Source organism: Ranitomeya variabilis, chromosome 8, assembly GCF_051348905.1.
Source record: "Ranitomeya variabilis isolate aRanVar5 chromosome 8, aRanVar5.hap1, whole genome shotgun sequence".
Taxonomy (NCBI): domain Eukaryota; kingdom Metazoa; phylum Chordata; class Amphibia; order Anura; family Dendrobatidae; genus Ranitomeya; species Ranitomeya variabilis.
Window position 1 is genome coordinate 181,194,585 of NC_135239.1, and position 25,408 is coordinate 181,219,992.

Below are 25,408 nucleotides of genomic sequence, written 5' to 3' on the forward strand. Positions count from 1 at the left end.
TGCTATGGTTCTGAAGGTTATAGGAGGTCTGCTGCGCCACTAGATTGGTGTCATTCATAAAGTAGTCATGAAATGTATAGATAAATGTATATATTGGGAGCTTTGATTTGCTAAATGTTCAAAACATTGTGAAACCAAGCGAAACCACAATTCATCAACAGCCTCTTTATATCTACAAGTCAATGTACCTGTAGCAATTATTATTGTAGTTATTGTAACTTCCCAGAGCGGTCAAACATCCCAAGCAGATGGCATAAGAGAAGAAGATTTGAGTACCTGCATCTACCCAAACCTGAGAACACAGAAAGAAACATTCAATATGTAATATGTGAAGGAGAATACTAACAAGAACATTTTTTACAGCTCTCAAAATACATTTTTTTTCTTAATTATCCACATATTTTAGAGGTTGGGTACATTTTGACCTACGTACTGAACAAAAACAAGTTTTGGTGAATACAATGAGATGTCCTTGTTTCCCTTGTGCTTCCACCATGTATTATTAGGACGGAGAAATGTAATAGATGCACAAATATAACAGGGACCATGAGCCACCTGATGCCTCACATCAATGAGCACAACACACTGGCGTAACAGCTTGTGCCATGTTGTAAAATACTGCACTTGTATTTTACATATAATGCTGCATATACAGTATTACCTCTCATACTCAATAGCTACCATGTTTAGTTATACACTGCAGTATGAACCTGTTGACTCACTGACATGTTATCTCAGACTAATATATGCAGCATTATTATCTGGCCAATATTTAGAACACCAAGAAAACATTAAAGTGTTTATCTCATCTTCGGTCATAAGGAGTGCACCACTTCCATGTCTCCTGGCTTACTGATTTCCGAGGACAGCTCACTCCCGATAACTGACATTTCAGACCAGTTGCATGCCTGAAGTACTGTTCTGAAGTGCAAACTCATCCATGCTGCAAGCAGAGGCCACTTGTAGCACTGTTCTCCTTGCCTAGGCGATCGACCACTACTGAGAGACTTCAGAGGTCGCTAGTGAACTACCCAACAAACAGTATACTATAAAATTAATTCATTTTTTTCATTCTCTCCATTCCATTCTTGCACAGTTGTTTGGTTTCACAAGCACTTTTCAAGTTATCCACTTATGATGATAAAAAAGCCACTTTAACATGACCTGAGTTTTACTTTCCACAGGTGCATGAAAGAACACTTTTCAGTTTTCCAGCTTTCAGAAATAAGTAGGGTTCAGGTTATTTAAATCCTAAAAAATGAGGCCATTTTGGGTTGTAATCAGTTCACACAAGTCTATTTTAGTAAATCCTTGTATTCTGCATAAAATAGAATTTTTAAACATCTTCTCTTTAGACCTCTTTTCTGTTATTCCTCTTAGAAATGTGTAAGTTCATAAGAGGATGTTTCCAGTTGGGGGTGTATCCCTACACAGTATGACAATGTCACTATATGCAGTGAATGGTAATGCCCAGTTGTCAATTTAATTCATGCATTTCTAGGAGAAATAGCAGAGGAATGGAATAATTGCCATTTTTACAAGTAGTACAAGAATTTATTAAAGTGCACAATTCAGTAGTGGTGACAGATGAAGGGTGCCTGTATAATCACTTTCTCTATTCAGGCCGTTATGTGAGATTCCATCTTCAGTATGTGGTATCCATCTTGTCTTTTAAGTCCTTTGTCGTGGATCTCAAATAACACTGATGGGTGAGGAAATTTCACATATCTGTTACTATTGGATCATACTTTGGAGAAAACTTTTTCTTTGCCAGTGACACCATTTAAGCAGCTTGCATGTGCTTTTAAAAGTGAAAACCTAGGTACACCATACGAGACTGTGCTGTATTGATTTCCTCAGTGCTCCTAAAATGAATCTTATTGACTTGGAGTTCTAAAGGCATTGAAGACTGTTTTTCGCTCACAGAGTTTGGTGCCGAAACCTGGGAACAGACCTGCACTATACATTTGGATCTTAAGTGAGAATGGACCATCCAGTAAAAGTAAATTCTAATGCTGCAGGATATGGTAAAAGACTTATTCTTACATTTATAATGTACTTTTACTGAGAGTTGGTCTGCCTACATTTTGGGTGAGTAATTTTGCATAAAATTGTCTGGTCCAAGAATTTTTTGATCTGTCTGCTTGTGATGGGTTCAGTGTATAAGTGTGAAATGCTTGTACTTGTAGGATTGCTAGTGTTACTGTGTCTTTCTAGACTGTTGAGAAGGATCAACCCAATAGAGGGGTATCTTGTAGTCCAAATACTGTGTTTTTGTAGGGATTTTAAGTGTCTTTGGTGCCTTCCTACATATGTGAAAAAAAGTGTGCAATCACTGATACAAGCCTCTAGGGTGTTAAGTGTCTAGAACCAGACCTGAGTAGCTTGGGAGTAAATAGATACATATACATTTAAATGTGGGACTGCTCTCCTAAAAGACTATGACAGAGTATAAGTCCTGAATAGTGTTGAGCGATACCTTCCGATATTCAAAAGTATCGGTGTCGGATTGGATCGGCCGATATCCAAAAAATATCGGATATCGCCGATACCGATACCCGATACCAATACAAGTCAATGGGGCACAAATATCGGAAGCGATCCTGGATGGTTCCCAGGGTCTGAAGGAGAGGAAACTCTCCTTCAGGCCCTGGGATCCATATTCATGTAAAAACTAAAGAATAAAAATAAAAAATATGGATATACTCACCCTCCGACGGTCGCTGGCTCTCAGCGGTGCAACCGGCAGCCTCCGTTCCTAAGAATGCAGTGAGTGTAGGACCTGCGATGACGTCGCGATCACGCGACCAGTCACAAGACCGCGACGTCATCGCACGTCCTACACTCACTGCATTCTTAGGAACGGAGGCTGCCGGTTGCACCGCTGAGAGCCAGGGGCCGTCGGAGGGTGAGTATATCCATATTTTTTATTTTTATTCTTTATTTTTTACATGAATATGGATCATAGGGCCTGAAGGAGAGTCTCCTCTCCTCCAGACCCTGGGAATCATATGCACCGCACACACCGAAGATGACTGGGAACTTATAGGAACTTCCGATTCCGATTTCCGATATCACAAAACTCGGAACTCGGTATCGGAATTCCGATACAGCGAATATCGGCCGATACCCGATATTTGCAGTATCGGAATGCTCAACACTAGTCCTGAAGATTAAGAGATCAGTTAATTATTCTAAAATAGTTTACTAAAATGATAAGAAGCCTGTTTCCTTTGTCAGACATTCAACAGATGAAAGTCAAATATAACTGTACTGGTTGAAGACCTTAAGGCATTGGTGACTGCACATACTTATAAGCAGCCAACAGGACAGTATTTAATATGTAGGTAAGGGAAAGAGTATTCTCAGACATTAGACGTAGTGGAAGGGTTGTGGTTATACAGCATGAGGTAACAAAAGCTAAACAACTCCCTCCTCACCTGTGCCTAACAGGACGCACAGCTAAAAGCACTCACTGAGGCCTGTAGAGCGACAAAGAGTAAGATGGCCAATGTACATTTAGACAGAAGATCTTTTCTAACATCTCATGAGAAACCTATACAAATTGCAGAGAACGTACAGGCCCTGATGGAGGCTCTCCTGTTATTGAATAAGCTTGACATAGCGAAAATAAAGCTCACATCTGAGTTGATAACGATGAAGCCAGAGTAATTCCTCATGCAGACACAGCCGTCAAGGAAGCAGCAAAGATGCCTACAGTCGAGAGTCAAGTACTAATGTGGACCATGACCTCTGTGGCATCTGTCACTCCTGATATTCTTAAATACCTGCAGGAGTAAGAGATGCAGGGAGCCCAGCTGGCTGTGCAAAATTTGTGGAATAAGGGCGGTAAGCTTTGTCTGCTAACGAGCCCTCTACTAAGTGATAGCCCAGATAACACATGGACTTACACATTTGTCATAGAAATCTATGTGTGTAGTTTGGTGAACAAGGTATGGGTAATGCCAGGATTCAGTACCCAGGAGGTCAGGTTCAATCAGTCTTGTATGACACGTGCTGACACAATGTAGAAAAAACTGTAAAGACCCTGCAGAAACACACCCCTCGTCTGCTCTACTCATTCCAGAGATGGCAGATTGACTATGTGCAGCTATCATGAGTAGGTGTATAGGAGCTTGTGCTTGTATGTATGTGTAGATATCTTTTCAGGATTGGCCTGAGACATATCTAGTGCAGAAAGCTATGGCTAAGGTTACAGATCAAAAACTCATGAAGGAGGTGGTATGTAGATATGAGGTTCCAGAAGTGATTGAAAATGATACAAGTTCACATTTTACAAGATAGATCATGAGGGAGCTTTTCTAGTCTCTGTGAATTGAGCAGGCTTTCCACAATCCTTACTATTCACAGAGCAGTGTAAATGTAGGAAGACTAAATGGGACATGAATGGTAAAAATTGAAAAAAAAAAGTAGGAAACTGGCAAGTCATGGACCGTATGCTTGCCTTTATCCCTTCAGGTAGAATTTTTTTGGGGGTTAAGCACCTAGAACAAGATTATATATCCCACAGTTCCTTCAGCTGCAGCATGATAACTTGACAAGCGATGTGCAAATGTTGCATAATGAACTAAACAGTGCGATAAACAGGTATATTCTTCCATTCCAGACCCTGAATCGGTGTCAGGAGCACAACTACAGCCACTTTGGTGAAGGCTTGAGGGAAAACCGACCTGGATAGAGCCCAGACAATGTAAAGAGTCACATCAATAGCAGAATTAGGATTTCGGGTGCCTCTCAGGGAGCACATAAACCTGTATGCAGCTGTGATTGAGATATATGATCAGTGATTTGTCCATGTAGCTTACTGTACATGTATTTCATTAATAAATAAATTATTTTCTGAAAAAATGGCATGGAGTCCCATGAAATTTGTTTTAACTAGCAGAGAGAAAGCGGACAGCTGGGGGCAGATGTTTATAGCCTGGAAAGGAGGTAATACCCATGTAACTTCCCAGGCTATTAATATCAGCTCACAGATGCATACTAAGCCTTTACTGGATATTAAAATGGGGACCCCCCAAAAAAGATACATCGTTGAGTCCCCCTACAATTAATAGCCAGCAAAGGCTAGGCAGACAGCTGGAGGTTGTCACCTCATGCTCTCATGCTCACGGTGCCATTAGAAAGGTAATTGGAGTTTGCCTCTCACGCTGACGTCATTGAGATGAACTGAGTTAATTGGCTCTGAACTCCGATGACCTTTCTAATGTCACCACATGGCACTCAGCTTAGCAAGCATGTGCAGCTCAGTGTCTCTGCTGGATGTCAGGCTGTATGGTCCCACCATGCAGCAGTGCAGCCTGCCATCTAGAAGAAACAGAGCTAGATGCATCACAGGACAATTGGATTATTATCTTCTTGGTGGAAAGATGAGGAATTTGTTTTTTTTTCATTATTTTAATTCTTTTACAGGGAACATTGGCTTCAGTGGATTGGGAGCAAGGTGAGTATAACTGTGGTTGGTTTATTCAGAATCAATAAGCGAGTCTGTGTCATTTGTTCAAATAAAGTACTTTATTCTGAGTATTATTTTTTCACAATTTGAATATGGGGTTAGTAATGGAGACATCTTATAGACACCTCTCCTTTACTAACACCCAGGCTTGATGTCACCTGACAACACAAACGTGACATCAACCCCAATGCTATCACCGCACTTAACACCACACCAGGGCAAGTCAGAAGGCTAAGTGCGAGATTTGACTCATCTTATAGACACGCCATTTCTGAGGCAGCTGAGAGCTGAAACCAGCCCCTGAAAAAGATGTCACTGATAAGGTCAAGAAGGATACCTCTGTTTTAGGGGAGACCCTGGGCTGCAGCATCTTAAACTTCCAGCAAAGTGGGTGAGATTTATAGAAATCTCATGCCCACTGTGCAATTTTTTACATTGCCGTCAACTGACCTGCGGTGCAAGTTTGAAATCCGCAACATGTCATTTTCTCTTGTGAGTACACTGAACTTTATGTGCGGAATTTTCCCCATAGAATCATCAGATGCTGAAAATATGGAGGTAAATAACAAAATATGAGTTTTTTAGTGTCATTCCTTGCTTTAAAAATACATGTAAACAATATATGACTGTATCAAGAAAGTCCTGTCAAAACTAAATACCAGAAAGTATCCAAAACAAAGCAGCCTTATTTAAAATATGAGATATCAAAAAGTGTAAAAAAATGCAATATCAAAGACAATAAAATGCAAGCAAAAATACACAACATCAAAAACTCACCAAATACACATTGTGGGAATGTAGCCGTAGGGCATGTGCATATGGTGCGTTTTAGATATCAGACTACTTACTGAGTTTTCCGAGCAGTAGATGTTTCAGAAAAATGTCAGCTGTGTTTTTACTTAAACCCCTTTTTTTGGGTGTTTTTTTCCCATTGTTTGTGCTGCAGCTTAGACTCTGGTGTCTTTTATTTTTCATTTAAACCTCAAAAAGAGAGCACTTTCCAAGTTCAAGCCGTAAAAGAATTAACATGATACTTCTTTGCTTCCCAGCTTCCAAAGCTTGAAACAGCTAAAAGAAGTGACAATAGATGATACATATGCACAGCAAGTTGTTTTTACATTACTGTGCATTTATGTTCATTTTATGTAGCATTTTAGTGCTTCTTCAGGCAGATTTCAGGTGGAATTCCCTTGAAAAGAAGGCATCTGTACATACAGTACCCTTAATATATGCACATAACAGCTTTTTGAGGTGGATTCTATTTGGAATCCACCAGAAAAAGTGCAGCAAAGGTGCAGAAAACTGTACATAATGCACAACAATATAAAACCGATATGTTCAGTATTTTGTTACTTCTTTTAACCACTTCAGGATTTGGAAACAATGGAGTGGTTAAAAGACGTAACTTGTTCATTCATTGGATGACTTCTGCTTGGAAGCATCTCACTTTTTTAATAGAGGACACAGTAAAAAGATGCAGGCCAAGGATCCAGAGCAAAAACAACAGCAAAACCACTGTCGAAGCTGCTTCAGGAATAAGGTCGCCTGATTCTGTGAAAAAGAACTGGATTGAAGACTGTGGAGACACGGGGGTCTGCGGGTGCGTCAGTTCGCTAGCCAAAACTGCATGGACAGGGCTCATCCCACCGAACGCCCACTCTACTTTTACCGTGAGTAAAATACTACCCAGACATAACTCGGTGAGGGTGAAACTTTGTGGCAATACTTTATTGAACCACAAAATAGGCAAATAACACATAAAACACCCTTCTGCTGGCACACCGGGATAAGAGCAGCTGTCATTTCAGAGCTTCCAAGGCCGACTATCCCCAACTGTGGCACACACAGAGAGGAGGTAGCAACAATCTTAGAGAGCTGACAGTGGATTGACAAGGCCAGGTGATCATAGGGACAAAACCTGGCTTTCTCGAACATCTCCAAAGAGTCAGGTGACTGGTGGTTCCCAATCTTGGCTATCCCAAATGTATCCATAGGGCTCAAGTGATCGGGGGCCCAAATCCTGACTAATTCAAACTTATCTATGGGTTCTGTGATGGCCAATGGAGCAGATCTGTATGCTTTCAGCCAAGGCTGTGGTCCCCTAAGCTGACATCCTGTAGAATGTCAAATTTGTGTTCCTCGTACTGGAGCCAGGATCTGGCAGCTAGCATGTAGAGTGTACCTGGCTGTGGCTTTGTAAAAAAATCTATGGTTCTTTGGATCTCTGGATATCTTGGATGTATATTGTTACAGAGGCATATCCCCTTCTTATAGTTTACAACTGTTCTTCAAACCATTATTCACAGGTCAAGGGGATGGGATGATGAGAATAACTCACATTGTTTGATTATTTATTTTATCCTTCAATGTTTGCAAGTAAACAAACTGCATGGCCTGTTAAAATGTGTAATCAGCATATCAGAAAATATCATTGTTCAATGACCCTGCATCCCTGTTTCGCAAAGATAACAGTACAATTAGCCAAAGGTGATGATATAAGAGGTAAATAACAACTATTCATCAATTTACAAATATCAATTTAACCTTCAAGAAGAGTCAATATTTCAGACTCTTTACCAACCGAAGAAAGAAACACAAACTCAAAAGTCAACATATAGATAAGTAAGCTTTATATAGATAAGTAAGCCTCCTGGCTTACTGAAAATAGATGTCTGGATAATTAAGATAAAAATGCTGTGTCATCTGTTATGACCCCAATGGCGAGGGTCTCAGAGGAACGTGTAAGTCTGCGAGATGCAAAAATCCAGCTCATAGGGCAGTGGTAACTGGATTGACCATATATCTACTCCTAACGCCAACACTAGAAGTAGCCGGGGATCATGCCTACGGTGATCGCTAGATGACTCGCGCCAGCCGGAGAATCTAACTACCCCTAGAAGAGGAAAACAAAGACCTCTCTTGCCTCCAGAGAAAGGGACCCCAAAGCAGGATAGAAGCCCCCCACAAATAATAACGGTGAGGTAAGAGGAAATGACAAACACAGAAATGAACCAGGATTTAGCAAAGAGAGGCCCGCTTTACTAATAGCAGAATATAGCAAGTAACTTATATGGTCAACAAAAACCCTAACAAAATCCACGCTGGAAATTCTAGAACCCCCGAACCGTCTAACGGTCCGGGGGGAGAACACCAGCCCCCTAGAGCTTCCAGCCAAGGTCAGGATACAGATTTAGAACAAGCTGGACAAAAATACAAAACAAAACAGAAGCAAAAAGCAAGGAAGCAGACTTAGCTTTGAAAAGCAGGAACCAGGATCAGAAGACCAGAGCACAAAAGATTAGCTCTGAATTCCACGTTGCCAGGCATAGAACTGAAGGTCCAGGGAGCTTATATAGCGACACCCCTGAACTAACGACCCAGGTGAGGATAAAAGGAATGACAGAAAAACCAGAGTCAAAAAACTAGTAACCACTAGAGGGAGCCAAAAAGCAAATTCACAACAGTACCCCCCCCTTAGTGAGGGGTCACCGAACCCTCACCAAGACCACCAGGGCGATCAGGATGAGCGGCGTGAAAGGCACGAACCAAATCGGCCGCATGTACATCAGAGGCGACCACCCAGGAATTATCCTCCTGACCATAGCCCTTCCACTTGACCAGGTACTGAAGCCTCCGCCTGGAGAGACGAGAATCTAAGATCTTCTCCACCACGTACTCCAGCTCGCCCTCAACCAACACCGGAGCAGGAGGCTCAGCAGAAGGAACCACAGGCACAACGTACCGCCGCAACAAGGATCTATGAAACACGTTGTGAATGGCAAATGACACAGGAAGATCCAGGCGAAAGGACACAGGATTAAGGATTTCCAATATCTTGTAAGGACCAATGAAGCGAGGTTTAAACTTTGGAGAGGAGACCTTCATAGGAACAAAGCGAGAAGAAAGCCACACCAAATCCCCAACCCGAAGTCGGGGACCCACACCGCGGCGGCGGTTGGCAAAACGCTGAGCCTTCTCCTGTGACAACTTCAAGTTGTCCACCACATGATTCCAGATCCGCTGCAACCTATCCACCACAGAATCCACCCCAGGACAGTCAGAAGGCTCCACATGACCCGAGGAAAAGCGAGGGTGGAAACCAGAGTTGCAGAAAAATGGCGAAACCAAGGTAGCGGAACTAGCCCGATTATTAAGGGCAAACTCAGCCAACGGCAAGAAGGTCACCCAATCGTCCTGATCAGCAGAGACAAAACACCTCAAATAAGCCTCTAGAGTCTGATTAGTCCGCTCCGTCTGTCCATTAGTTTGTGGATGAAAAGCGGACGAAAACGACAAATCAATGCCCATCCTACCACAAAAGGATCGCCAGAATCTGGAGACGAACTGGGATCCTCTGTCTGACACAATATTCTCAGGGATGCCGTGTAAACGAACCACGTTCTGGAAAAACACAGGGACCAGATCGGAAGAGGAAGGCAGCTTAGGCAAAGGAACCAAATGGACCATCTTGGAGAAGCGATCACATATCACCCAGATAACAGACATGCCCTGAGACACTGGAAGATCAGAAATGAAATCCATGGAGATGTGTGTCCAAGGTCTCTTCGGAACTGGCAAGGGCAAGAGCAACCCGCTGGCACGAGAACAGCAAGGCTTAGCTCGAGCACAAGTCCCACAGGACTGCACAAATGACCGCACATCCCTTGACAAGGAAGACCACCAAAAGGATCTGGCCACCAGGTCTCTGGTGCCGAAAATTCCCGGGTGCCCTGCCAACACCGAGGAATGAATCTCGGAAATGACTCTGCTGGTCCACTTATCAGGCACAAACAATCTGTAAGGTGGACAAGAATCAGGCCTACCAGCCTGAAATCTCTGCAACACACATCGCAGATCCGGAGAAATAGCAGACAAGATAACTCCCTCCTTAAGAATGCCAACAGGTTCAGTGACTCCAGGAGCATCAGGCACAAAGCTCCTAGAGAGAGCATCGGCCTTCACATTCTTAGAACCTGGTAAATACGAGACCACAAAGTCAAAACGGGAGAAAAACAATGACCAGCGGGCCTGTCTAGGATTAAGGCGTTTAGCAGACTCGAGATACATCAGATTTTTGTGATCAGTCAAGACCACCACACGATGCTTAGCACCCTCGAGCCAATGACGCCACTCCTCAAATGCCCACTTCATGGCCAACAACTCCCGATTGCCCACATCATAATTTCACTCAGCAGGCGAAAACTTCCTAGAGAAAAAGGCACAAGGTCTCATAACAGAGCAACCAGGGCCTCTCTGCGACAAAACGGCCCCTGCTCCAATGTCTGAAGCATCCACCTCAACCTGAAAGGGAAGTGAGACATCAGGCTGGCACAACACAGGCGCCGAAGTAAACCGGCGTTTCAACTTCTGGAAAGCCTCCACGGCAGCAGGAGCCCAGTTAGCTACATCGGAGCCCTTCTTGGTCATATCCGTCAAAGGTTTCACAATGCTAGAAAAATTAGCGATAAAACGACGGTAGAAGTTAGCGAAACCCAAGAACTTCTGAAGACTCTTAACTGACGAGGGCTGAGTCCAATCAAGAATAGCTCGGACCTTGACTGGGTCCATCTCCACAGCGGAAGGGGAAAAAATGAACCCCAAAAAGGGAACCTTCTGTACACCAAAGAGACACTTTGAGCCCTTGACAAACAAAGAATTTTCACGCAAAATCTTAAAGACCATCCTGACCTGCTCCACATGCGAGTCCCAATTATCAGAAAAAACCAGGATATCATCCAGATAAACGATCAAAAATTTATCCAGATACTTCCGGAAAATGTCATGCATAAAGGACTGAAAAACTGAAGGCGCATTAGAGAGCCCAAAAGGCATCACCAAGTACTCAAAATGACCTTCGGGCGTATTGAATGCGGTTTTCCATTCATCTCCTTGCTTAATGCGCACAAGGTTGTACGCACCACGAAGGTCTATCTTGGTGAACCACTTGGCACCTTTAATCCAGGCAAACAAGTCTGACAACAACGGCAAAGGATACTGAAATTTGACAGTGATCTTATTTAAAAGCCGATAGTCAATACAAGGCCTCAAAGATCCGTCCTTTTTTGCCACAAAAAAGAATCCCGCACCAAGAGGGGAAGAAGACGGACGGATATGTCCTTTCTCCAGAGACTCCTTGATATATGAACGCATAGCGGTATGCTCAGGTACCGACAGATTAAACAGTCTTCCCTTAGGAAATTTGCTGCCTGGAATCAAATCTATTGCACAGTCACATTCCCTATGAGGAGGCAATGCACTGGACCTGGACTCGCTAAAGACATCCTGATAATCAGACAAATACTCCGGAACTTCCGAAGGCGTAGAAGAAGCAATAGACACAGGCAGGGAATCCCCATGAATACCACGACAGCCCCAACTTGACACTGACATAGCCTTCCAGTCCAGGACTGGATTATGGGTCTGTAACCATGGCAGCCCCAAAACAACCAAATCATGCATTTTATGTAGAACAAGAAAACGTATCACCTCGCGGTGTTCAGGAGTCATGCACATGGTAACCTGTGTCCAATACTGCTGTTTATTTGCTGCCAATGGCGTAGCATCAATACCCCTAAGAGGGATAGGATTTTCTAATGGTTCAAGAATAAAACCACAGCGCTTAGCAAATGACAGATCCATAAGACTCAGGGCAGCACCTGAATCCACAAACGCCATGACAGGATAAGACGACAGTGAGCAAATCAGAGTTACAGACAGAATAAATTTAGGTTGCAAATTACCAACGGTGACAGGACTAACAACCTTAGTTATACGTTTAGAGCATGCTGAGATAACATGTGTAGAATCACCACAGTAGTAGCACAAGCCATTCCGGCGTCTATGAATTTTCCGCTCATTTCTAGTCAGGATTCTATCACATTGCATTAAATCAGGTGTCTGTTCAGACAACACCATGAGGGAATTTGCGGTTTTTCTATCACATTGCATCGAATTAGGTGTCTGTTCAGACAACACCATGAGGGAATTTGCGGTTTTGCGCTCCCGCAACCGCCGGTCAATTTGAATAGCCAGGGCCATGGAATCATTCAGACCTGTGGGAATGGGAAAACCCACCATAACATTCTTAATGGCCTCAGAAAGGCCATTTCTAAAATTAGCGGCCAGTGCACACTCGTTCCAATGTGTCAGCACGGACCATTTCTGAAATTTTTGGCAATACACTTCAGCCTCGTCCTGGCCCTGAGACATAGCCAGCAAGGCCTTTTCTGCCTGAATCTCAAGATTGGGTTCCTCATAAAGTAAACCGAGCGCCAGAAAAAACGCATCAATATCAGCCAATGCCGGATCTCCTGGCGCCAACGAAAAAGCCCAATCTTGAGGGTCGCCCCGTAAGAACGAAATAACAATTTTTACTTGCTGAGCGGAGTCTCCAGATGAACAGGGTCTCAGGGACAAAAACAATTTGCAATTATTCCTGAAATTCCTAAACTTTAACCGGTCTCCGGAAAACAGTTCAGGAATCGGTATCTTAGGTTCTGACCTAGGATTTCTGATAACATAGTCTTGTATGCCCTGCACACGAGTAGCCAGCTGGTCCACACTTGTAATCAAGGTCTGGACATTCATGTCTGCAGCAAGCATAAGCCACTCTGAGGTAAAGGGGAGAAGAAAAAAAAAAAAAAAAAAAAAATGAGAGAGGGAAAAAAAAAACTCAGAATTTTCTTTCTTATAATCCCTCTTCTGCAATGCATTACACATTTAATATGGGCCTGGCAAACTGTTATGACCCCAATGGCGAGGGTCTCAATGGAATGTGTAAGTCTGCGAGATGCAAAAATCCAGCTCATAGGGCAGTGGTAACTGGATTGACCATATATCTACTCCTAACGCCAACACTAGAAGTAGCCGGGGATCATGCCTACGGTGATCGCTAGATGACTCGCGCCAGCCGGAGAATCTAACTACCCCTAGAAGAGGAAAACAAAGACCTCTCTTGCCTCCAGAGAAAGGGACCCCAAAGCAGGATAGAAGCCCCCCACAAATAATAACGGTGAGGTAAGAGGAAATGACAAACACAGAAATGAACCAGGATTTAGCAAAGAGAGGCCCGCTTTACTAATAGCAGAATATAGCAAGTAACTTATATGGTCAACAAAAACCCTAACAAAATCCACGCTGGAAATTCTAGAACCCCCGAACCGTCTAACGGTCCGGGGGGAGAACACCAGCCCCCTAGAGCTTCCAGCCAAGGTCAGGATACAGATTTAGAACAAGCTGGACAAAAATACAAAACAAAACAGAAGCAAAAAGCAAGGAAGCAGACTTAGCTTTGAAAAGCAGGAACCAGGATCAGAAGACCAGAGCACAAAAGATTAGCTCTGAATTCCACGTTGCCAGGCATAGAACTGAAGGTCCAGGGAGCTTATATAGCGACACCCCTGAACTAACGACCCAGGTGAGGATAAAAGGAATGACAGAAAAACCAGAGTCAAAAAACTAGTAACCACTAGAGGGAGCCAAAAAGCAAATTCACAACAGTCATCACAAAGACATTATTTACACATAGTCACTGAGCAGAAACTTTGTAAATCCTCCTCTAAATTTCAAAACTCCATAACAACTTTGCGTTTTTGAGTTTCTGCTTAGTTTTTGCTCCAAAAACTAAGCAAAAAGACTCAGTGTGCAAACAACTAAAAGCATATACCTATCTTCTAAAAAATGTTTGACCCAGTGTTTAAATTTTTTTTAAATAGCTCTGCCAACTACAAAGCTTTTTTCATTGTATCTTTCCCTCAACTTCAATTGAATTCATTTAACATATAGCTAAGAGAATTAGATACCATTGAGACAAAGTCTGTGATACCTTAAGTCATACAACGCATGTTGCATTTTGTTAACCTGATGACTACCGAAACTCTGTGTTTTATTGATAATGTTTTCTTTCTTTCCTTTTATAATTTACTTGTGTTTTTATTTCAAAAGAGCATTAAAACTGCATTTAAGTCTGCCTCAGTGACCTAAATGGTTCCAGTGCTGTCATTCTGAATAAGACACAGCTGATTACATCTTCAAGATTCACCACTTGCTGGAGAACGGAACGTCTTCTGACAGACAAGCTTTTTAATGGGAGCAGAAGCCAGCAGAAATCATAGGTCAAGTGAAAATGAAGCCTCTTCTCAAGGCTTAAAAATACCAAAGAATGGTGAAATGCTACAAAAGGGATGTAATAGATGCTCATACTGTAACAGTAAACTTCCAGCAGAGGGTGCTGAGAGCTTCTGTATTTCTTTCTGCAGAAGGTTAAATGCACCTGTCATTAAATACCATGATAACATATTTGTGGCAGGATCATTTAGAATGATTGATTTGGTTGAAAATCTGCTAAACATTTGTTTCTTGAGAATCGTAAATTTTTCATTTTTAAGCTGCAGGTCGAATGAAGAATTTGACAGTGCTTGGCTTTTTTTCAATTTCTCTCCTTGGAGAATAGAGAATACAGAAATGCTGGAGAACATACAAATCAGCAAGTGACTGGCACCGTAGCTCCTTTCCTAAATGATGAAGGAAACAGTACAATGAAGGAATGGAAGTGCTCTCCTTCCAATGATCTTAAACGATAGTTTGAGGGGATCCGTAAGAATATATAAGGACTTTTTAGGTTATAAGAGCAGGTACAGAGTATGATTACAAACAGTTTAAAGGGAATCTGTCAGTAAGATCCACCCTCCTAATCAGTTTATACAAGGCATGTAGGTCATAGGAAGCTGAATAAAATGATACCTTGGTCCCTGCAATCCGATATTTTATTTCAGAGAAATCCACGTTTTTTTGTTAACCCCTTTCTGACATCAGACGTAATAACCCTATGTATTACTCTATGTAACCTGGCCTATTTGACCACAGACGGATTATTACGTCTGCGCAATTGCCCACGCACACGGGTGTGGTGCGGGCGATTGCTGCCGGGAGTCAGCTGTCAGAATCAGCTGACACCCTGGCACTAAGTGCCAGGAGCGGTCATGCACCAGTTCCGGCACTTTAACCCCCAAAATTCTGCGACCGAACTCGATTGCATTCTGAGTGCCGGAAGAGGGCTGACAGCCCCTCTGCCTTTGTATCGGAGACCCTGCGGCATGACACGGGATCCCGATCATTGCCATGGTGACCGGATGTCGTCATGATGACATTCAGGTCACCAGAGCTAGGAAACTTGCTGATTATGCGCAGTGCATGATCAGCAACTTTCCCTGTCACTGCAGAGCTGACAGTTTGTACAGCATGGGGATGCTGCTGCATCCCCATGCTGTAGAAGCGATCAGCCTGCAAAAAATGATTGTTCCATAGTGGGACAAAGTAAAAAAGTAAAAAAAAGTAAAAAAAAATTGTTTTTAAATAATTGTAAAAATATCTAAAAAAAAAAATAAAAATAATAAAAAAATAAAAAGATATTGTATCTTTAAATATTTGAATGAAAAAAAGTATATAAACAATAAAAGTACAAATATTTGGTATCGCTGCTTCCACAATGACCCACTAGTTAACCCCTTTAGTGAACACCATAAAAAATATATAGAAAACAAGGCAAAAAAATGCTTTATCATCATGCCGCTGAACAAAAAGTGGAATAAAATGCAATCAAAAAGACAGATATAAATAAACATGATACCTCTGAAACGGTCATCTTGTCCCGCAAAAAAACAAGCTGACATACAGCTCCATCAGCGGAAAAGTTAAAAGTTATAGCTCTCAGAAAAAAGCGATGCAAAAATAATTGTTTCAATAAAATAGTTTTTATTGTGTAAAAGCTCCAAAACATAAAAAAGATATAAATGGTGTATCGCTGTAATCGCACTGACCGAAAGACAAAACGACCTTCTCAATTTTACCACACACGGAATGGCTTAAACCCCCCCACAAAAAAAATTCCTGAATTGCTGATTTTTGTTCATCCTGCCTCCCAAAAATCGGAATACAAAAAGCGAACAAAAAATCTCATGTGTCCAAAAATGGTACCCATAAAAATGTCAACTCGTCCGGCAAAAAACAAGCCATCGCATGACTCTGTGGGCCAAAAAAAGGAAAAAAATTATAGTTCTCAAAATATGGTGATGCAAAAACTATTTTTTGCATCTTTTATAATGTGACAGCAGCCAAACATAAAAACCTGATATAAATCTGGTATCGCTATAATCGCACCCAAAGAATAAAATATTCTAATCGCTTATACCGCACGAGGAAAAGCGTAAAAAATAAATAAAACCAATTCTTCACCTACTGTTAATTTTTTCATTCTGCCTCCCAGAGATCGCAGTAAGGCTCAGTGCACATTTATCCTGCACTCTGCGTTGAGCCCTTACACCATGGTTTCCGTGCAAATCTCTGAAATACGTGATTCAGACGGAACCTCTGGTGGAATATTCCCTATAATGAGGCAAATGGAGGCACTGTGGATACGGCGGTGTCCAACTTTTTAGGATTGCATAAAAGTACCATATGCCACAGTTTTGAGCACTTCTGAAAAAGACACGGCTGAACAGAGGCCAGACGGAATCCAGAGTAACTCTGCTGCCTCATTATAGTGAATGGATCCCACAGGGGTTTCATCTGAATCATGTCATTCAGAGATTTAAATAGAAACCCCAATGTAGGTACTTAACGTAGTGCGCTGGATAAATGTGATCCCAAAGGTTATGTAAAATGTTCCCAATAAAAGCTGTAAATCAATCCACAAAAAAAGCAAGTCCTCACTCAGGTCTGTCATCTGTTAACGGAAATATAGGAGCTTCCATGTTACTGGTAGCACAAAGGCTCTAGAAAGGCGAAATGGCTCCATAACTAGGGTTGAGCGACTTTCATTTTTTTAAGATCGAGTAGGGTTTTGGGAAACCCGATTTTGTCCAGAGTCGAGTCGAGTGCAGTCGGCCGATTATCGCTAAAAGTCGGGGATCGACCGAAACACGAAACCCAATGCAAGTCAATGGGGAAGCATAGTCGGCAGTGAGTGGAGGCCAGGAAAACACCTACAGTGCCCATTTTAATGCCAAAAACATCCATTCTTGTTTCTGAAGCTTGCCAATCTTAATTAACTGTATAATAATAGTTGGGCATAGGGAATTGGGTGAAAGTTGTGGGGGGAGTAGGGCTGGCTCAAGTTTTTCGTGGGCCCAGGAAATGCGGACTACGTCACGGCGGTGTTGCAGGGAAAGGTAAGTATTTAAAAGTTGCAAGTGCTGTGATCCTGAGCAAGCAGGGGGGGGGCCCACTCGTTCGCATTGCCACTGGCACAGGGCCCCTCAAAGTACGGCGGTGTGTTTGCATGGCGGGGGCGCCTCCCACCAGCAGCGACACTTTTGCGTACTCTGAGGGGCCCTGTGCCAGTGACGTCGCCAACGAGTATGCCCCCCCACCTGATGAAGGAACCTGCACTTTCATCTGCACCTTCCTCTTTGTCCCTGTGTAAGGTGGTATAACATGCGGGAAGGGGAACCTTACTTTCAGCAGGGACAGATTCTGGCTGTGTAGAGTACAAGGGGAATGTAGTGGTCTAGGTCAATGTACCAGCAGACTCATTTAGCAGTGGCTGGGCAATGGGCAGGATGAGGAGGAAACAGATATAGGGCCAAAGAATAAAGTAGGCTACATGCAGTTCAAAATTGGTAACAGGACTAAACAGGCGGCATTGCTTTGTTCAGTGGAGTAGCAAACCCAAGAGCAGCAGACACTGTTTCAAGGGCCTAACCACACTAGTAGGCCAAATGCAGTTTAATATCTGATAGTATAGGGCGAAAGCCAGAATGTGGAAGCTCAGCTTTGTTCAGTTGAGGACAACACCAGGGAGGGGCAGACACCTTTAGTAGGCCGGAAAAGCCTATTGCATTTTTTAAAATGGTAATTTGGAGCAGAAGGTTGAAGCTCAGCTTTATTTACTTGAGGGCAACACCAGGGAGGGGCAGAAGCCGTTAGTAGGCCCTAACCACCATTTTTTTTTTTTAAACCACATAATGAGAGCCGGAAGGTTGAAGCTCAGCTTTATTTAGTTGAGGACAACACCAGGGAGGGGCACACAGACAGACACCTTTAGTAGGCCTGAAAAGCCTATTGCATTTTTCAAAATGGTAATTTGGAGCAGAAGGTTGAAGCTCAGCTTTATTTAGTTGAGGGCAACACCAGGGAGGGGCAGAAGCCGTTAGTAGGCCCTAACCACCATTTTTTTTTTAAAACCACATAATGAGAGCCGGAAGGTTGAAGCTCAGCTTTATTTAGTTGAGGACAACACCAGGGAGGGGCAGAAGCCGTTAGTAGGCCCTAACCACCATTTTTTTTTTTAAAACCACATAATGAGAGCCGGAAGGTTGAAGCTCAGCTTTATTTAGTTGAGGACAACACCAGGGAGGGGCAGAAGCCGTTAGTAGGCCCTAACCACCATTTTTTTTTTTAAAACCACATAATGAGAGCCGGAAGGTTGAAGCTCAGCTTTATTTAGTTGAGGACAACACCAGGGAGGGGCACACAGACAGACACCTTTTGTAGGCCTGAAAAGCCTATTGCATTTTTCAAAATGGTAATTTGGAGCAGAAGGTTGAAGCTCAGCTTTATTTAGTTGAGGGCAACACCAGGGAGGGGCAGAAGCCGTTAGTAGGCCCTAACCACCATTTTTTTTTTAAAACCACATAATGAGAGCCGGAAGGTTGAAGCTCAGCTTTATTTAGTTGAGGACAACACCAGGGAGGGGCAGAAGCCGTTAGTAGGCCCTAACCACCATTTTTTTTTTAAAACCACATAATGAGAGCCGGAAGGTTGAAGCTCAGCTTTATTTAGTTGAGGACAACACCAGGGAGGGGCAGAAGCCGTTAGTAGGCCCTAACCACCATTTTTTTTTTTAAAACCACATAATGAGAGCCGGAAGGTTGAAGCTCAGCTTTATTTAGTTGAGGACAACACCAGGGAGGGGCAGAAGCCGTTAGTAGGCCCTAACCACCATTTTTTTTTTTAAAACCACATAATGAGAGCCGGAAGGTTGAAGCTCAGCTTTATTTAGTTGAGGACAACACCAGGGAGGGGCACACAGACAGACACCTTTAGTAGGCCTGAAAAGCCTATTGCATTTTTTAAAATGGTAATTTGGAGCAGAAGGTTGAAGCTCAGCTTTATTTAGTTGAGGGCAACACCAGGGAGGGGCAGAAGCCGTTAGTAGGCCCTAACCACCATTTTTTTTTTTTAAACCACATAATGAGAGCCGGAAGGTTGAAGCTCAGCTTTATTTAGTTGAGGGCAACACCAGGGAGGGGCAGAAGCCGTTAGTAGGCCCTAACCACCATTTTTTTTTTTTAAACCACATAATGAGAGCCGGAAGGTTGAAGCTCAGCTTTATTTAGTTGAGGGCAACACCAGGGAGGGGCAGAAGCCGTTAGTAGGCCCTAACCAAAGTTGAAGGCCAAATGCAGTTTAATTTCTGATACTATAGGCCGAAAGCCAGAAGGTGGAAGTTCCGATTTAGACAGTGGAGGACAATTTGAATTAGGGACTGCAGACAGACTTAGTAGGCTGTCCCCTGTGGACCATGCATCCACCACATTAACCCATTGCGCCGTAATGGACACGTAATCTTCCGTGGCCATGCCTACAGGTCCATGCGTCTGTTGTCAGGTGCACCTTTGTACTCACAGATTGCCAGAGTGCATGGACAATGCGGTCTTCTACATGCTGGTGGAGGGTTGGGATGGCTTTTCTCGCAAAAGAAGTGTCGACTGGTTAGCTTGTAGCGTGGTACAGCGTAGTCCATCATGGCCTTATTAATAGTAAATAAAATATATAACTAGGCTCTATGAACTTTTAAATAGGTTCCAGGGGTACACGGGCAGCATTGGTGTGGTCAGTGGAGGAGTATTGCAAGTAGGGGCTGCAGACAGGCTATCAAAGGCCTAAAATAACAAACAGTAGGCAGTCATGGCAGTTTTACATCGGTTACATGGATACACAGGCAGGCACTCCAGGCAGCATTGTGGTCAGTGGAGGAGTATTGCAAGTAGGGGCCGCAGACAGGCTATCAAAGGCCTAAAATAACAAACAATAGGCTCATGGCAGTTTTACAGCGGTTACATGGATACACGGGCAGGCAGCTTGGTGGTCAGTGGAGGAGTATTTAAAGTAGGGACCGCAGACAGGCTTCAAAGGCCTAACATAAGAAAATGGGCTGGCTGTAGGCACTTTATAATTGGTTCCAGGGGTACACGGGCAGCAGTGGTCTGGTCAGTGGAGGAGTATTTAAAGTAGGGACCGCAGACAGGCTATCAAAGGCCTAAAATAACAAACAATAGGCTCATGGCAGTTTCACAGCGGTTACATGGATACACGGGCAGGCAGCTTGGTGGTCAGTGGAGGAGTATTGCAAGTAGGGGCCGCAGACAGGCTATCAAAGGCCTAAAATAACAAACAATAGGCTCATGGCAGTTTTACAGCGGTTACATGGATACACAGGCAGCTTGGTGGTGAGTGGAGGAGTAGTGCAAGGAGTGTCTGTCCCAGTACTCCCAAAATATAAATAGATGTTAATGTCTCGCAAAACAACCAAAACAAAAAAAAAAGGTGGCATACTTAGGTACAGGGGTGGGCTCATCTACTGAGTTTCTGACATAGTAATTTGGCAGTAACTATTTAATGGTGCCAATATAGGACACAGACACAGACTACTTTAAGTTGCATCATAGATGTCTACAAATTTGTATTGTCAGTGCCAGACATTGAATGATGTCAGCGAATAGACTAAAGATTGGTGGAGCTGTGCGACATAATTTTGCACGTGGTAGAGCACATTTTGAGCTGGGGTAGGGGGGAACTCTCTTGAGGCCGGCGGGACCGCCCCAGGGCCCCTCATGTTACAACGGTGTGTCTGACGTTGGGTGCGCACCACCACCGCCAGAGACACTACATTGTACTATGAGGGACCCAGTAGCAATGCCGTCAACCAAAAGCGAGCACACCCACCTCTTCAGACAAACAGCAGTCTCACGGGTGCTTGCGCCAAGTCGCGATACCACGGCCCCGTGTGGGGAGTTTTGCCATTTAGGGAGGTGTAAACATGTCGTATGCTGTACAATCAGCTGCAGCAAATTAGACATTAGAAAAGTAATTCACAGGCAAGAGCTTTTCATAGGAAAGCTAGGTGTCGGCCGGGCAAGGTGGGGCAAAAGATTTCGAAATCCAGTTGTGGTTCATTTTAATGAATGTTAGATCGTCAACATTTTGGGTAGCCAGACGAGTCCTTTTTTCGGTTAATATTGAACCTGCAGCACTGAATACTCTTTCTGATAGGACACTTGCTGCCGGGCAAGCAAGCTCCTGCAATGCATATTCTGCCAATTCTGGCCAGGTGTCTAATTTGGAGGCCCAGTAATCAAATGGGAATGACGGTTGAGGGAGAACATCGATAAGGGATGAAAAATAGTTAGTAACCATACTGGACAAATGTTGTCTCCTGTCACTTTCAATTGATGCAGCAGTACCTGTCCTGTCTGCGGTCATAGCAAAATCACTCCACAACCTGGTCAGAAAACCCCTCTGTCCAATGCCACTTCTGATGTGTGCACCCCTAACACTCCTAGTCTGCTGCCCCCTGGAGCTCGTGTGAGAACGATCACGTGCGCTGTGTGCTGGGAATGCCTGAAGCAAACGGTCAACAAGAGTTGATTGTTTGGTTGCTAATATTAGTTCCAAGTTCTCATGTGGCATAATATTTTGCAATTTGCCTTTATAGCGTGGATCAAGGAGGCAGGCCAACCAGTAATCGTCATCGTTCATCATTTTCGTAATGCGTGTGTCCCTTTTTAGGATACGTAAGGCATAATCCGCCATGTGGGCCAAAGTTCCAGTTGTCAAATCTCCGGTTGTGATTGGTTGAGGGGCAGTTGCAGGCAAATCTACGTCACTTGTGTCCCTCAAAAAACCAGAACCCGGCCGTGACACGCAACCAAATTCCTGTGCCCCCGGGAAAGGTTCGGCATTAAAAATATACTCATCCCCATCATCCTCCTCGTCCTCCACCTCCTCTTCGCCCGCTACCTCGTCCTGTACACTGCCCTGACCAGACAATGGCTGACTGTCATCAAGGCTTTCCTCTTCCTCTGGTGCAGACGCCTGCTCCTTTATGTGCGTCAAACTTTGCATCAGCAGACGCATTAGGGGGATGCTCATGCTTATTACGGCGTTGTCTGCACTAACCAGCCGTGTGCATTCCTCAAAGCACTGAAGGACTTGACACATGTCTTGTATCTTAGACCACTGCACACCTGACAACTCCATGTCTGCCATCCTACTGCCTGCCCGTGTATCCTCCCACAAATAAATAACAGCACGCCTCTGTTCGCACAGTCTCTGAAGCATGTGCAGTGTTGAGTTCCACCTTGTTGCAACGTCTATGATTAGGCGATGCTGGGGAAGGTTCAAAGACCGCTGATAGGTCTGCATACGGCTGGCGTGTACAGGCGAACGTCGGATATGTGAGCAAAGTGCACGCACTTTGAGGAGCAGGTCGGAGAACCCAGGATAAGTTTTCAATAAGCACTGCACCACCAGGTTTAAGGTGTGAGCCAGGCAAGGAATGTGTTTCAGTTGGGAAAGGGAGATGGCAGCCATGAAATTCCTTCCGTTATCACTCACTACCTTGCCTGCCTCAAGATCTACTGTGCCCAGCCACGACTGCGTTTCTTGTTGCAAGAACTCGGACAGAACTTCCGCGGTGTGTCTATTGTCGCCCAAGCACTTCATAGCCAATACAGCCTGCTGACGCTTGGCAGTAGCTGGCCCATAATGGGACAACTGGTGTGCAACAGTGTCATCTGCCGATGGAGTGGTTGGCAGACTGCGTTCTGTGGAAGAGCTGTAGCTTCTGCAGGAGGACGAGGAGGAGGAGGAGGAGGGGGTGCGAACGCCTACAGCCAACTGTTTCCTAGACCGTGGGCTAGGCACAACTGTCCCTAAATTGATGTCGCCTGTGGACCCTGCATCCACCACATTCACCCAGTGTGCCGTGATGGACACATAACGTCCCTGGCCATGCCTACTGGTCCATGCATCTGTAGTCAGGTGCACCTTTGTACTCACAGATTGCCTGAGTGCATGGACGATGCGCTGTTTAACATGCTGGTGCAGGGCTGGGATGGCTTTTCTGGAAAAAAAGTGTCGACTGGGTAGCTCGTATCGTGGTTCAGCGTACTCCATCAGGGCTTTGAAAGCTTCGCTTTCAACTAACCGGTAGGGCATCATCTCTAACGAGATTAGTCTAGCTATGTGGGCGTTAAAACCCTGTGTACGCGGATGCGAGGATAAGTACTTCCTTTTTCTAACCAGAGTCTCATGTAGGGTGAGCTGGACTGGAGAGCTGGAGATCGTGGAACTTTCGGGTGTGCCGGTGTACATGGCAGACTGAGAGACGGTTGGAGACGGTATTGTTTCCGCCGGTGCCCTAGATGCAATATTTCCTCCTACAAAACTGGTGATTCCCTGACCCTGACTGCTTTTGGCTGGCAAAGAAACCTGCACAGATACTGCCTGTGGTGCGGAAAATGGTGGCCTTACAGTGACGGAAGGGATGTTGCGTTGCTGACTAGCTTCATTGGCCGAGGGTGCTACAACCTTGAGGGACGTTTGGTAGTTAGTCCAGGCTTGAAAATGCATGGTGGTTAAGTGTCTATGCATGCAACTAGTATTTAGACTTTTCAGATTCTGACCTCTGCTTAAGCTAGTTGAACATTTTTGACAGATGACTTTGCGCTGATCAGTTGGATGTTGTTTAAAAAAATGCCAGACTGCACTCTTCCTAGACTCGGATCCCTTTTCAGGGATTGCAGACTGAGCTTTAACCGGATGGCAACGCTGTGCTCCAACAGGTTTTGGCTTTGACACGCGTTTTGGGCCAGATACGGGCCCGGCAGATGTAACCTGTTGCGATGTTGATGCCTGCTGCGGCCCCTCCTCCACCTCCGCTTCTGAACTACTGCCGCCTGCACCCTGTTCCCCCAATGGCTGCCAATCGGGGTCAATAACTGGGTCATCTATTACCTCCTCTTCGAGCTCGTGTGCAACTTCGTCTGTGTCACTGTGTCGGTCGGTGGTATAGCGTTCGTGGCGGGGCAACATAGTCTCATCAGGGTCTGATTGTGGATCTGTACCCTGAGAGGGCAATGTGGTGGTCTGAGTCAAAGGAGCAGCATAGTACTCTGGCTGTGGCTGTGCATCAGTGCACTCCATGTCAGAATATACTTGTAATGGGCATGGCCTGTTAAATGTTTCACTTTCTAAGCCAGGGACGGTATGTGTAAAGAGCTCCATGGAGTGACCCGTTGTGTCGCCTGCTGCATCCTTCTCTCTTGTTGTAGTTTTTGCTGAGGAGGACAAGGAAGCGACTTGTCCCTGACCGTGAACATCCACAAGCGACGCGCTGCTTTTACATTTACCAGTTTCGGAAGAGGAGGCAAAAGAGCTAGAGGCTGAGTCTGCAATGTAAGCCAAAACTTGCTGTTGCTGCTCCGCCTTTAAAAGCGGTTTTCCTACTCCCAGAAAAGAGAGCGTTCGAGGCCTTGTGTAGCCTGACGACGAAACTGGCTCCACAGCTCCAGACTTAGGTGGAATATTTTTATCCCCACGACCACCTGATGCTCCTCTACCACTACCATCATTACCAGCTGACAATGAACGCCCACGACGACCTCTTGCACCAGACTTCCTCATTGTTTTAAAATCTTAACCAAAGTAACTTTATTTGTTGCTGTCAAACAACTTACACGGTGAGCTATAACTTCAGTATGATTTCAATATCCCTTAACAGGTTGGTGAGACCACAAGGAAAATCAGGCACAATGTTACACACTCTGTTTTCTGTGGCACAAAATCACAGAGATGACACACACGCAGGACTGTCACTCAAGCACTAATGTCAATATTAATCTCCCACCTAATTTATTTTTTTTTTTTTCT

General features: G+C 44.2%; 1 protein-coding gene across 4 annotated transcripts in view; it reads right to left on the minus strand.

Moving 5' to 3' along the window:
* The window catches only part of SLC6A11 (solute carrier family 6 member 11), a 342,972-nt gene that overhangs the window by 32,714 nt on the left and 284,850 nt on the right, over positions 1-25,408 (minus strand). For all 4 annotated transcript variants that reach the window (XM_077277724.1, XM_077277721.1, XM_077277722.1 and 1 more), the window contains exon 8: positions 189-292. In XM_077277724.1, the coding sequence (XP_077133839.1) occupies positions 189-292 (104 nt within the window). The remainder of the gene's footprint in view (positions 1-188; positions 293-25,408) is intronic.